At 45.5% G+C, this 15,610-nt stretch overlaps 1 protein-coding gene across 6 annotated transcripts in view; it reads right to left on the bottom strand.

The window, feature by feature from the left end:
- Positions 1-15,610, bottom strand: part of PLEKHH1 (pleckstrin homology, MyTH4 and FERM domain containing H1) — an 84,028-nt gene that overhangs the window by 56,302 nt on the left and 12,116 nt on the right. For all 6 annotated transcript variants that reach the window (XM_073348415.2, XM_073348418.2, XM_078853305.1 and 3 more), the window contains exon 3: positions 4,521-4,583. In XM_073348415.2, coding sequence (XP_073204516.1) covers positions 4,521-4,583 — 63 coding nt within the window. The remainder of the gene's footprint in view (positions 1-4,520; positions 4,584-15,610) is intronic.

Genomic DNA, 15,610 nt, shown 5'->3' on the forward strand with positions numbered 1-15,610 from the left:
AAACCTGCTAACTAACACAGTGGTAAAAATGCTGAAACCCATCAGAGCCTTGCCTCCCTTTGGGCTCCCTTCTATTCTACTTTATGTAGGTTTTTATACCATGCTTATCACTGTAGTATTTGATGGCCTTCTAGTAGTGCATTAAGCCACCTAACACTTGTGTGTGTGCTCTCTCATCCTCTCCCGAGAGGGAGAAGCATGTGCAGTGAAGTGTCTTGTTTTGAGGAAGGGGGAGTGTTTTAAATATAACTATCTGCAGCTATGTGTTTATATTAGAGAAGGCAAGGTCAAAATAATGCACCCTGCACTTGGAGTGGAAAGTGGTGAGGTTTGTGATGGTCCCTAGTTCCTGGAGGAGTTCATGAGACAGTCTTAGGCTGACCACCAAAGAAAGTTCTGTCTCCTGCACAGATGAGCTTTACTCTTGTTAAGAGTCCATTGTCCCAGTGGAGCAGAGTTGTTGACCACAGTCTCCATCCTGGAGCTTTAGATGATCCTTGTGGGTATCTTGGGCCCAGGTCATTGAGTGCTTTGAAGATAAGGACAGACCTTGAACTTAATTTGATAAGTCTATTGGAAGCCACTTTAGCTAGTGGAAGACAGGTCTGATATGTTTGCCATAGCCTGTGTTGCTGAGAAGACAAACATTGCATTTTGCAGTAGCTGGAGTTACGCAGAAGACAACACTGCATTCTGCAGTGCGGAAGACTTCATGCCCAGGCATTGCTATAAACCATCTAAGAGGTGATGAATGAGTGAATAACTGAGGCCTGACCTTTGTCCACTAGAATGGGATGGAATTTTCTAGCCGAGTGTAGATGGTAAAAATGTTACTTGCAGATGCTGCTATGTGAGAAAAATCAGAGTACACCTAGGCTATGGACTGAACTGACCAATTGTAGGCACATGTCTTCAATGACCAGAGACTGCAGCAGGGCTGCAAGTCCTTCAGAATACTTTCATCTGCCCACCAGCATCACCTCTGCCTTGCTTGGGTTTAGCTTTAGCCAATTGGTATTAATTTAAAAGCTGATCTCACACAAGCACTGGGCCACCTTGGTGGTAGTGGTGTGGTTGTACATGGTAAATGACAAGTATTATCTGAAAATTGCTGGCACTTGAGTCTGTGCAATCTGACCAGTTCACTTAGTGGGTGCATATAGATGTGGAAAAAGATCAGAGAGTAAATTGATCCTTGTGGAACTCCACCAGTAAGGGGTGCAATTTCCTCATCACTGCTTGTTGGGAGTGATATTGCAGGAAGGGCTCAGCCCAGGGGTGGAAAAACTATGCCCCGTGGGCCACATCCAGGCCTTGAGCTCCCGCCAGGGAGTGGGATTGGGGGCTTGCCCTGCTCCACGTGTGCCATGGCTCCTGGAAGGAGTGGCATGTCCCCGCTCTGGCTCCTACATGTCCCCACCCTAAACTCCACCCCCGCAGCTCCCATTGGCCAGGAATCACGGTCAATGGGAGCTGCAGGGGCGGTACCTGCGGACAGGACAGCGCGTAGAGCCACCTGGCCATGCTTCTGTGTAGGAGTTGGAGAGGGGACATGCCACTGCTTCCAGGAGCTGCTTGAGGTAAGTGCCGCACAGAGCCTGCACCCCTGACCTCCTCCCATGCCCCAACGCCCTGCCCCAGCTCTGATCCCCCTCCCGCCCTCCAAACCCCTTGGTTCCAGCCCGGAGCACCCTTCTACACCCCAAACCCCTCATCCCCAGCCCCACCCCAGAGCCCACACCCCCAGCCGGAGCCCTCACACCCCCCTCACCCTTGCCCCAGCCTGGAGCCCTCTCCTGCACCCTGAACTCCTCATTTATGGCCCCACCCCAGAACCTGCACTCCCAGATGGAGCCCTTACCCCCTCCCGCACCCCAACCCCCAATTTCGTGAGCATTCACGGCCCGCCATACAATTTCCATACCCAGATGTGGCCCTCAGGCCAAAAAGTTTGCCCACCCCTGGCTCAGACCATTTTAGCACATTCTACCCTGGACTTCTACTATCTCTCTCAGGTGAGATGGCAGAATCTCATGGTCAACAATGTCAAATCCGGCTGAGGTCCAGCAGGATGCCAACACTAGTTCATGTGAACAGGTGGGAATTCTTTTGTATTACAAAGTTTTAGTGCTCTAGAATCTGACTTTTCTTTGCAACCCTCTGAGACGACTACTACTACTTTCTTTCCCAAGCCTATTTCCTAATTCCCACTGTTATCATCATCATCTAACCCTGTGAAGTGTCTGAGTCTAGTTTGTATGGAAGATTCTATAAAGAACTTGTTTTGCTAGATAGTAAAGTTCCTTACCAATAACAAACTGACCTCCTTCAGCTTAACTCAGCCTGGTAATTACAAAACTTAATGAGTGTCAAATACCCGGTACCATTGTCTTGTCAGTAAGACTTGAGTTGTGAATAATTCTCAGACCAGCTCTTCCCAAATGCCATTCTGTCTTGACAAAGGCTTAGGGCCAGCATGGCAGAGTGCTGGCAATGACCAGGTTTCTTCACAGATTCTGCATGAGAGAGCAGCTTACGCTCCATTGGGCAGCCCTCACCTCAGACTTGCAGAAGCTGTGTTTTGTCCCCTTGTCTGTCTGCATTAGACAGAGAGAAGCAAACTGCTTCTCCCTTGCACTGAATCAGAAAGGCAGGCACCTGCCATCCCAGCCAGAAAGCTAAGCTCACTGAGTCGGATGTTTTTTATGTGTGTGTCTGATGCCCGAGTGCTGACTCTGTGCTGGAGGCTCAGAGTAGGGACTGCAGACATGTGGTTTCTTTAATTGAGGATGGCAGCTGTGGGAGCCCATTGAATTAGCAATCCAAACAGCCAGTTTCATGGGGTGAAAGAAAACAAAAGACTCTAAACTCCATGGGGAGCCCTTTCATTTGCCAAATGCTTCTTATTCACCCAGAATATACCTGTTTGTGGGAGGGGCAGCTCCACTTCCTAAAGCTGTTGGATGTAATTAAAGCATTTCTACTGAAAAGCTGCTTCTCTCTCGATATTGATATGGGTAGTGCTGTTGGAAAAGCAGCAACTTTTGGGGCCCAAGTCACTCCCCTGGGTTCTGCCCATGTATGGCAGTACAGCCTGGGCTGCAGGCCTCTCACTGGTGGAAAGTGTGCTACGGTAAGGGTCAGTCACAGTGGCACACACCACCAACCTGAAGAATCTCCACTCTGCCAGAAGTACAGAACGGGCTTGTTTTTCCCAGAAAGTGGGAAGAATCGGCTAGAAGGGTCAGCCTCTGTTAGTGGGTTTCCTACAGAGCCTTGGCTGGAATGTAAAACAATGCTGTCCTGGCAGAACACCTGGAGAGGAGAGGTAGATGCCATTGCTCTGCTGGTTCAGGGGGTGCAATTGCCACCTCTGTGTCAGCAAGGCTGAATCAAGGCCATTACCTTTTAATTAAGTCACCAGGTGGTCTAGTGACCTCAACAATAGCAATAGCTACAATCTCTTTGCCTGTCTCACCCACTGACCTGTGTTACAGTCCCATGCTCAATCCTTTCCTAATCCGCTGCCCACTCACTTCTGCCATTATCATCTCAGCATTCAAGAATGAGCTGTTCACAGGGAGCAGGGGGAGGAGAGGAACCTCTGATAGCATGGTGCCAACAACCCAGACATTTTGCACGGGGACCAGCTCATTGTTAACTTCACACACAGTATAATTTTATTGGGGGTTGGGATGTTTCTAGTTGAGATGTTGCTTGTTTACATTTCATAGTACACTTGCTTTCACTTTGGAAAAACTGCACCAGGGTCAGAGAATCCCACATGAGGGCTAATGGGTCTGGAATTTAAGCTATTTTGTTACTTCTCTGGAGTGATATGGGGCTCCTGGAAGAGAGGAGATGATGCTCCTGGGGCAATGCAAGCTTCCCTCTAAAAGCTATGTCAATGTACTTCAATCCTGAACTGCAGTAGCGCCGGCTATTCCACTCTGAGGCCCCTAAAACAGGAACCAGTGGATACTGACCCCCATGCAACGTGACATAGGTATATAATATCTTGTAATCTTGAGCAATGTCATGGGATTGGGGCCAGGAAATAAGTCAGTCTCACAACAGCATTCCTGTGTATTGCACTGTGTTTTACAGCCTCTATGGTGCCCCAACATTGCACTTCAATCTTGATCTGCAATAGCCCGCTGTTATTCTGTGGTCCAGTGTGACATACTGTGTGACAATTAGTCACTCCATTGGCTTATCTGCCTCCATGCCACAGATCTGTAGGTAAAGGTGCAGCTTCTCTGCAGGATTCTTCAACTATTTTGGTTGCAGAACTGAAATGCAGGTGTCATGTGTTGGGCTTAACTCCTTTAGGGCCACCCTTGAAACTCAGGCAGGAGGATAGCGGGGCAGGACCAGAAATATTAATTCATTGCTCTGTAATAAGTGTCTCCCCAGTGAAGCTTCATAATGTTGGGTGCTCTCTCTACAGTGGTTTGGAGACTATTAAGAGTGCAGGCTTGCTGGGTTCATAACAGTGTCAGTGTTGGAGAACCTCTTACCTGTTTTTCTGCATTCTCAGCCCTCTGCTCTGCCTCGACTACTCTCTGCTCCAGCTCCTGCATCTTCACGGCCAGAAAAGAGATTTGACAGTGAGCAGAATCATTAATTTTTTTTTTACTCATAAGCTGCTGGTTTCTTTAACAGGAACTTTGATCTTTGGCATTCATGGGGTTAACTGGACAGCTCTGACCAGGAAACAAAGATCTTTGATCTCCCCCAGCCTACCCTGCCACCCCTTTTGGATTTGCAAGAACCATTTCCTCATTAGTGAGCTTCACCATTCATTACATGGGTCAAAGGAACATCCCTGGTGCCCTGACCCGCCTCTGCAATTTATACTTGGTGGGTTGTCTCTGCAAGTAGTGTGGCTATAGCCCATCCTTCTTTCCTGTGCTTTCTCCAAACAGTGACTCTTTAATAGGGGGAAATAAAACTGAATACAGCTCTGAATGGCTCCCAGTAGGCTACATACACTATCTAAATCTAAATAGGTCGAGTAGATACTGTGGTCTAGCTACAAAAGCAGCCCCTAATCTCACCAACGCTACAGGTTAATGATCATTTAACATTCCTATTGTACCTTTTATCCCAAAGAATTTAACTAACTGGTCCTTAATTGAAGGAAAGCTCACAGCAAAGTCAATGGATGTCTCTGCTTGATTAAAGAGTATGGAATTTAATCCTAAACATACAGGAATTCCTTCACCTTCAGTGAAATGCAGCCATGTCTGGAGTGAAACACAACAACTAGTTAACACACTACATAACTATGTAACGATAAAATATGAAGTCAACTGTATCCAGTTTAAACTGGAGAGAGGATTTAGAGGCAGAATGTAGTTACCCAAGCTAGAATTTGGTGTAGGGCCTATTTTTGCCAAAAATATCATAGGCTTTACAAGTGGTTACAACCTCTGTTGGACAATTGAAGCAAGAAGTGGCACCCCGGCAACTAACACACATGCCAGCTGTCCCTACAGGCCCTACTTATAGCACAAAGTATAGGGTTTTTTCACTCTATTATTCCAAACCACTATAGAACCCCTATAGAGTTAACAGAAACTGTAAACTTTCTATAGACTTTGATAGTGAATTGTATCTAGGCCCCTACTAAATTCATGGTCCATTTTGGTTAATTCCACAGTCATAGGATTTTAAAAATCATAAATTTCATGATTTCAGCTATTTAAATCTAAAATTTCAAGGTGGTATAATTGTAGGGGTCCTGATCCAAAAAGGAGTTGGGGGGGTCGCAAGGTTATTGCAGGGGGCGCGGGAGGGTTGAAGTACCACTACCCTTACTTCTGTGCTGCTGCTGGTGGTGGCAGTGCTTTCAGAGCTGGGCAGCTAGAGAGCGGCGGGACTGGCCGGAAACCCAGCTCTGAAGGCAGAGCTGCCACCAGCAGCAGCGTGGAAGTAAGGATGGCCTGGTATGGTATTTGCCACCTTTCCTTCTGCGCTGTTCTGGCAGCAGTTCTGCCTTCAGACCTAGGCTCCCAGCCAACAGCCGCTGGTCTCCAGTCACCCAGCACTGAAGGCAGCTCAGAAGTAAGGATGGTGGTATTGCGAACCCCCTGCAACTCCCTTTTGGGTCAGGACCCTTAATTTGAGAAACGTTGGTCTCCCCCATGAAATCTGTATAGTATAGGGTAAAAGCACACAAAAGACCAGATTTCACCGGGGGGGGGGGGGGGGGGGAACGGACACACACACCAGATTTCACAGTCCACGATGCGTTTTTCATGGCTGTGAATTTGGTAGGGCCATGTAGCAAGGTGCTGCTGCAAAAGCACCTAATTAGCCCCTGCTCAGCCAGCTCCAATCAAGAGGAATAGATTCGGACTGGTGTAACAGGCATGATTCCTGGCCTGGGGATTGGCTCCACCTGCGGGCCTGACAAGCCAGTAGTTATGAGGGCTGGGAGCCAGTATGAAGGGGGGCTACCAGGAGAATGGGCAGTCTTCTGGCTGTGGGCTGATTGCTTGGGAAGGAGGGAACTAATCCTGTAAGCCTTGTACGTAGCTCAACACTAATGGTGGGAGAACTGTGTGTGTAAATAAAGTCAAAGGTGCTGCATAACAGGAAGCCTCTCTGAGCTTTATTGGGGCAGTTAGCGGGCCCCAGGAAGAGGGGCGGGCAGAGGACCCTGTTACAGGCCCTAATTATATCCCTGCTATAGAATTCTACAGGATAGTTCAAAAAAACACAGAAAAACCTCACTCTCTATTAAATTCTATAACTTTTTTGAATTTTTTCTTTGGATCCCTAACTAAAGGTCTGTAAAGATTCTGTTGGTTTCATCCCTTCTAAATTCTACAAGACTTTTCCATAATTTCAGTGGCATTTAAAAGAATGTCCCTATTTTTCTTTTCATGTATCCCTTTTTGTAGCTCTCAAATGTTAGCAGGTAAGGAGCACAGCACATCCTAACAGCATGCTGTAGCATTGATTCAGCACTAACTAATTTACTTTTCACTATTGATGCCACATTTCCTCCATTTGCATTTCAATCAGCTAGGATAGTCAAACCAGAGGGTCAGATTCACATCATTATTAACAGAAGACTCAGTTTATCATTCCCCTTGTGATAGGACAGGAGTAAGGCCTGTCAGTGCATATCCCCACTGTCAAGGGGCCCTGTGCCAGGCACAAATCAGGCTCTGCCGCCTCTGTGCTGTCTCTGCAGCAGCCCAAAATGTGTTGGGTGTAAAATGTGATGGGGTATAAGCTAGGCAGACCTGTATCCCAGTGATTGTGTTCTTCAAAACCCATCAGTGACACAACTTAGGGCAGCCTTCAGGATCGCCCTCACCCTGGTCATACCCCCATCCCATCCCTGCCTCAGAACCAGTACTTAATTTGCAATGAAAGAGGTGCTGGGGCTGAAGCAATTTTTTTTTTTTTAACTTTCATAACTGACTCAACAAGCCCAGAAGAGCTGGGGCTCAGCCTTGGCAAGTCCTGGCACAAATTAAGCACTGCTCATAACCCTCTAAATAGAAGAGGCACAAACTACCTCCACTCCTTCTGTGGCAGTATCCTAGAGAGACAAGGTGGGTGAGGTAATAACTTATAGGACCAACACCAACTTCTGTTTGGTGAGAGAGACAAGTTTCCAAATACACAGAGCTCTTTCTCAGATCTGGGAAATGTACTCAGAGTATTCTAACCAATTTCATTTCCTGGTTCCAGTGCTCTAGTACAGTGTGCTCTGCTGCGTCCACAGGTTCGGCCAATCGCGACTCCCACTGGCCGCGGTTCACCGCTCCAGGTGAATGGGGGCTGCATGAAGCAGCACAAGCCAAGGGACGTGCTGGCCACCCGTCCTGCAGTCCCCATTGGGGTAAACAAAACGGTCCGGCACGCCAGGGGCTTTCCCTGAACAAGCGGCGGACTGGCTTTGAGAACCACTGCTCTAGTACAAAGGTGCTGGGTCTAGATTTTCAGAGATGCTTCAGGGGAAGGTTTATATCTGTTCTCTCCTAAAATGAGTAGATTCTTTATTTCAGGGACATATTTGTTTACATTCAGTTCTGTAACTGCCATCACTTCTAATAAAACCTACATTTTGGGCTTGAATCAAGCCCAAATAAAGTTCAGTTCTTATTTCCCTTCTTCAACAGTGTCAAGGATCAGGGGGTAGCCGTGTTAGTCTGTATCCACAAAAACAACAAGGAGTCCAGTGGCACCTTAAAGACTAACAGACCAGGTAACCTCAGGTAACTCCCTTCTCTTCATGTGCCAGTATATTTATGTCTGTATCTGTAATTTTCACTCCATGCATCTGAAGAAGTGGGGGTTTTACCCACGAAAGCTTATGCTCAAATAAATCTGTTAGTCTTTAAGATGCCACTGGACTCTTTGTTGTTCTTCAACAGTGTCATCCCCAGGGCTTTAGCCTCTTCTATGGAAACATTCAGCACTGTCAAGAACTCCTTCCTTCAGAGCCTGTCTGGCTTTGATCCCTCTCAAGCTTTAGCTAGTCCTTCCCAGCTCCTATCTCTCTCTCTCTCTCTCAACAAAGTAATATTTGCACACTTACTGATCCTCCTACTGGAGAAAAACACAGAGCTGTAGGATAGGGTCCTGGAGACCCTTTGTGTTCACAGGGCTGTGTTTGAGAGCTTGCTCCATTCCCATAACATTTCCCTGGAGAGTTGACTCCGTGCCAGGAAAACCTGGAGGCCAGAGACAGCACCTAGGAAACACATGGACCTTTCATTCCCTCTTGCTTTACTACAGCAACAGCATTGGTGGATGCTTTTGCAATATGGACTACTACTTGACTCATATGTTCCCTGTCCCCTTTTCCAAATATATTCTTTGCAGTAGGGGTGAACTGTGAAAGATTCAGTTTATCTAAATTCCCAAAACTTAGATGCTTGTCCCAAACTCTTCAGTCTGCACAAGATGAGATTAAACCCAGACCCTTGGAATCCAGGGCCCAATATCACAGGGAGCCTGGACAAAGCGATGAGTATGAAGCAGCAGATGGCAGTTCTATGCACAGCTGTTTGCTGCTGGTCAGCTGCCTCACTTGAGAGAAAGATCAATAACTCAGAGTAGAAGACAAGCTCTCTAGGAGAGAAGTGGTAGGAGCAAGAGACTGTTCTGGGGAGGCGACAGGGTTTTGGGGTAGCCTTTTGGTAGTTCTGGGTACTATGATTTAGTCTTAATCCATCCTGGGTCTGCAAAAAATGTTGGAAGCCTCACAAGAACATGTTCGCATATGAAGCTTCCAGTACTTCCTAATGTCCTTATAGAAGAAGGCATGAGGACAAATTTGGAGAGTCCAGTGGAGAACAACAAAAATGATTAGGGGACTGGGGCACATGATTTATGATGAGAGGCTGAGGGAACTGGGGTTATTTAGTCTGCAGAAGAGAAGAGCGAGGGGGAATTTGATAGCAGCCTTCAATGACCTGAAGGGGGGTTCCAAACAGGATGGAGCTAGGCTGTTCCCAGTGGTGGCAGATGACAGAACAAGACGCAATGGTCTCAAGTTGCAGTGGCGGGAGGTCTAGGTTGGATATTAGGAAACACTATTTCACTAGGAGGGTGGTGAAGCACTGGAATGGGTTACCGAGGATGGTGGTGGAATCTCCGTCCTCAGAGGTTTTTAAGGCCCAGCTTGACAAAGCCTTGGCTGGGATAATTTAGTTGGTGTTGGTCCTGCTTTGAGGAGGGGATTGGACTAGATGACCTCCTGAGGTCTCTTCCAACCCTAATATTCTATGAGGCAGAAGCAGGTGGTAGCAGATAGACAGTTGTAGTTGAGCTCATGTAATACTGACAGACCCCAGTCGCTGGCAGGCGGGATCAAACCTGGGGCCTCTGGAGCTTAGTGCATTAGCCTCTACCACAAGAGCTAAAAGCCAACTGGCTGTTACCTAAGGCTGTAGAGCAGACTTATTTTATCTCTCTCTCTAAGTGGCCTCAGTGCCACGAGATGGGACAGAACACCACACCCAAGAGGTGTGTGCGTTACACAAAGAACTAAGAACAGGGATACCTGGTGTGACATTGCACTCCATATGCTTTATGGAAATATGCTTATGAATATGATGTAACTGGAATATGCTTTATGCAAAAGGTCTCTTGTAAGGTATCATTACAAAGCTTATAATGTACTGAGTGTTCATCCTATTTGTATGTATGCATCGTTCTTGTATCTGAAGTTAGAAATATGAAGTATAACTCTGAGGTCCTATTGTAATTATGCAAAGTGTGGGCCATTAATGGTGGATTAGAATCTTGATGGCTCCCATTGACTAGAACAACTGGTTGTAGATGGTTTATTTACCTGCAAGCCTTTCTGTAAAGGTGTGGGGTGGGCTAGCCCGTGGGTGTGTAATGAAGAATGAGGTCTCGCAGGACATGTGACCATGTCACCTGATACTGGAATCCATCTTAAATCTGGTACTTTTTCATTTAGAAGGAGGGGTGGGGACCCAGAGAGACAAAAGATTCCCACCTTGTGCCAAAACTATAAAAAGGGATGGAGCAGGACAGGGGAGTGTGGGGCAGTCATGAGAAAACCCCCGCTTTCCACCTTAGCTGTCTGCTGGAAGTAACAAGGACTGTACCACAGAAAGGATTGGGCCCAGACCAGGAAGGAGTCTAGTCTGTGAAAGAAGCTTATTGGAACATCTCTGAGGGTGAGATATTATCTGTAATCAGTTTCTTAATGTATTAGGCTTAGACTTGCATGTTTTTGCTTGGTGACTTACTTTGTTCTGTCTGTTATTACTTGAAACCACTTAAATCCTACTTTTTATGCTTAATAAAATCACTTTTGTTTATTAATGAACCCAGAGTAAGTGATTAATATCTGGGGGAGCAAACAGCTGTACATCTTTCTCTATCAGTGTTATAGAGGGCAGACACTTTATGAGTTTACCCCCTCTAAGCTTTATACAGAGTAAAATGGATTTATTTGGGGTTTGGATCCCATTGGGAGCTGAGTGTTCGGGTACTGGAGGCAGGTGACCTGCTAAGCTGTTTTCAGTTAAGTCTGCAGCTTTGGGGGCATGGACCAGACCTGAGTCTGTGTTACAGCAGGCTAGCATGTCTGGCTCAACAAGGCAGGGTTCTAGAGTCCCAAGCTGGCAGGGAAAACAGGCTCAGAGGTAGTCTCAGCACATCAGGTGACAGTCGCAAGGGGGTCTCTGTGACCGAACCTGTCACAGCTGGGCTCTATTTATCTCTGAAATGATGTGTGACAGAGGACAAAATGTAAAGAGCAATTAAAGTTAGTGGGAGCAGCAGATCAGTCCCTTGGAAAAATTGGGCTTTAAGCATCTCAAGCTGATCACCTAAAATTAGTGCCATCTTCTTGAAAATGCAGTCATAAACACTTCTGGGCCCAAGTGTCCCCATATGTAAAATGAGAATGATGTTACTCCCCACCAGACAGAGGGATTGTAAGCACTAGTTTAATTATTGTAGAGCATATTCATATCCTCAGATGGAAGGTAGCAGAGGGGGGGGGGGGTGTGTGTGCGCGTACACCCATTTTAATGATCAAACAGCAAACAAAATTACATACACTAAACTTAATGTTTGGTAGGGCTAGCATAAAATATCACAATGAGCACTAAATTCCCCTCATTTTCAGTGTTCTCAGCCAAGAGGCCAAGGCTTTAATGGGCCATGGAGCCTGACTCCTCTCCAGCTTGTAAAGGTAATCCGTCTAGGTGAGGATGGAATAGTTCAGCAGGGAAATGTTATGGAAGCTTGCCTGGCTACTATCCATGCTGCACCTGTTCTGATTCCTGGCCAATCAGTCCTTGGTAATCTTGGCAGAGAAGTCAACTTGGAGGCTATTTAGTGTTAATGGTAGTGGTGGGTCTTGTCATATGAACATAAATCCACTAAGACTGGAGATTCACCAATACATTTGTCATACAGTAAGCCACTGAATAGCCACCGCCAAATGGTAATAGCTTCTGACAGCTACCAGTATGGGCTACATGCAAACTAGGGACACTTTAAATGTGGAACAAAAATCAATGCTGGATGACCATTGTGTTAGAGTCAGCGGAGGAAAGGGCTTTATGCCCTCACTGTTACCCCCAAGATGGGCATTTCTGTGACTTTTCTCCCCTTGCCTGTATTGCTTAATTTTATAGAAACATCCCCCACCTTATGATTCAAATGAGCATGGAGTTGACAGCTCAAAATGCACCCATGCTCTCTTGCTGAGTGTACCTTTGGAACTTGTCATCCTGGATTTGGGTCTTTACCAGATGCTGTTGAATATCCTAGGTATGTAACCATCTATTAATTCCTGCAGAATTAACTCTTCCTGCTGTGATACCATTATCTCCCACAAGATAAGCAGGACTGGAGCAGGTCAGGACCTGGATGATAGATTTCCAAGAAAACTCATGATTTTTCAGGAAGTATTGGCTTTTCTTCCCTCTGAAGTAGCATCATGGTAGCTGGCTTAGTACTACTCTAACTGGTGACTTTTGAAGGATATAAAACTGAGGTCATGACTACTTGTGGTCACTAAAGATTCCATACACTTTCTGTAAGATTGAGGTGACCAGGCTAAATTACAGATGAGTTAATTTCTGACACCCTAACTCCCCATGCAGTTTAAAGTGAACTGATAGTCTTCACTTCCTGTACTAACCGGTTGTGTATCACCTAATTCACAGGGCCTGCGATGAGACTTAATATACTCCTGTTTGTAAGGCTCTTTGATATTCCTAGGGGAATTAATAATACTTAGTATTTATATAGCTTCTTCCATTTTAAAATCTGAAAATACTTCATAATTATACAGATAGGGAAACTGAGTCACACTGATGAAATGACTTGTCCCCAGACACACAGCAAATCAGTTGAAGAACCAGGATTAAAAGGCCTCTCTCCCAACTCCATTCCTGTACTTCCACCATTATCCCATGCTATCTCCTGCATATGCTACAGAAAGGCAAAGATTTGTCATTCAAATGTCTCAAAATGAAGCTGCGTCAAAGCCCCATGGCCATATTAAACCCGAGCGTATAAGAGGCTTTTCAAAGGATTGCTATAAGATGCATCCCTCTTCCATACGAACAAGTGAGAAGCCATGCAACTGGTCCCTCTAAAGGAACCTGCCTGCCACGTACATGAACAGACCTCTGCTCATATGTTCAGTCAGGCATTCAAAATAAAACCAAGGCTTAAAGTTAATTTGTTGCTCAGCTTTTTTGTGTGTTCTTTTTTCTGAGAGGCCCACAGCTCACTTGTAACCAGGTCATCATGCTGCCATGGCAACAGTCTGCCATGTCACTCACCAACAGATGATTATCCCCCTCTGTGTGTGAGAAACCCAGAGAGTGGAAATAAATGCCTGTACCAAAGACACACAATCCCTGATGATGTACACATACTCCTAGAACCCAGTCTCTAGCACCTATGGTGGGCTGAGGGGAATGCAGAACTTTCTCATAAAGACATGGTATTTTAGTATCTTTGACATAGTTATTAAGGACCTGATTCTACAAACACCTAAATCTTAGTAACTTTACTCATATAGTTAAGTTTCCATGGGATCAGGCTGTCAATACGTAACCTCACAAGTGCAACTCCACTTCCTCTGTCCAAAACTGCATGGAAAGGACACTGGGTTAAATTGTATTAGCTTTATAAACATTCCTTATGTTACAAGCAGCACTGTAGATTACTCAGTCTGAAACCCTTTTTAACATTTAATGTATTTGCATCATAGAATGTAGAGTATTACCAGCCACAAGGGTTCAAAAATCATTAGTCAGATCAGATCCCCCAAAATATCATTAGATTGGCTTAAAAACCCAAACTCTTTATTTGCCTTCTGGTTTCCGAGTCTTTACAGTACATGTGGTTCACTTTTTCAAACTTTTATCCACAGCTATGAGGGCTAAACATTTTTGAAAGCTGAGATTCTCTTGATTCTAACAGGCAAGGCTTCATTATCATTTGTATTACCCTAGCACTTGGGAACTGCAGCCATGGACCAGGAATGCATGGTGCTAGGCTGTCCCTGGCCTAAAGAGTTTACAATCTAAGTAAGAAATATCAAATATTACAAGACTTGTGCTAAAATTGGCAACACTACCTGTGGAGTATTTTCACTTCACCTCACTTGGATAGCAATGCTAGACTGGTCAGTTTCACTCTGGTCACTTTCCAGTTCTCTCAGTGCTATAATGTTTAGGTTGCAAATGCTCTAAAGGGATGGTTGCTTAACAACTTATTTCCCTTGGAATAAAAAAAAATGGAAATATTTGTATTGTCTTAAATTATGCAATAGCTATTTCTTTTTGGGCAATTTTTTTTTCTTTTTAAAAATTTCAGATAAAGTTCCATAACTGGTGCCAGTTAATTTTGCCATGATCTTCAATAGGAGCAGGAGTGGTTTTATATGGCTGAACAAATTTACTAAAACTGTATATATTAAAGTGTCACTGTTCTGATATCTCCGTAACCATTACATTGATACTTCTCATGAACAACTTGGCAAAAGTAGGGACTTCCAGGAAGTAGGTCTGAGCTGAGTTGCAAGAGACTGTCCACTCAGGGTGATAAGGTAGCAATTTTGGCACACAGAGGGGTTCTACTCTGCAGTGAGGGGAGGGGGAAGAGATTTGGAGCAGGGGTGTGTGGGAGGGAAAGATATATGGGAGCTGAGAAAACACTGTTCTAGTCCCTCATCATAGAGCCCTAGAGATGAGTGTCCTTGTCCTGACAGCACTAAGGATCAGATCACAAACAAATGCACACAACCCAAATATTTTTCTCTGTTCATCTATTAAACAGATGAATGGAAATTGCCAAGGGGTGTCAGTTTGGGATGATGTGAAGGGGACACTTATCCACTGAATGGGAGTAAGCATTTGCCCTCTACATCCCCAGCACACTCATTTCACGTAGGCCAGTGGTTCCCAAATGGAGGCTTGTGGGACTACTGGGAATCTATAAGGCACTTCGTGGTCATCTGCAGAATGCTGGTCAGTTATATCATGCTGGTCCTCCTTGTTTTCAACAGCTTATACGTAGTTCAGGGTCTTCATTGTAAAGAAGAGCCTGGAGGACTGTACTAGCAGCTGAAAAGAAGGAAGAGGAGCCAGCCACCAGCAAGTGAGGAATGTCCAGGAAAGAAGGGAATGAGGCAGCCCAGGCAGTACGACTGGCCTATGTGAAATGAGTGTGCTGGGGATGTAGAGGGCAAATGCTTACTCCCATTCAGTGGATAAGTGTCCCCTTCACATCATCCCAAACTGACACCCCTTGGCAATTTCCATTCATCTGTTTAATAGATGAACAGAGAAAAATATTTGGGTTGTGTGCATTTGTTTGTGATCCGATCCTTAGTGCTGTCAGGACCAGGGGAAGGAGAGGTACCAGCTGAAAGAGAAATCTGTGTGGTACAGGAGAAGGAGAGACAGACATTCTCAGAAGAGGTGGGGTAGGGGTTGGGGAAGAGGAAGAACCAGAACAGAGAGAGGGAGGAAGAGCTGAAATGAAGAGCAAAAACAGACAGTAGGATTCTCTCTCCTCAAAAAGAACACTTATTACCTTCAGCTAAACAAACAGATGCTCTCCTAATATACCC

Source organism: Lepidochelys kempii, chromosome 6 (genome assembly GCF_965140285.1).
Source record: "Lepidochelys kempii isolate rLepKem1 chromosome 6, rLepKem1.hap1, whole genome shotgun sequence".
Classification (NCBI taxonomy): Eukaryota; Metazoa; Chordata; order Testudines; family Cheloniidae; genus Lepidochelys; species Lepidochelys kempii.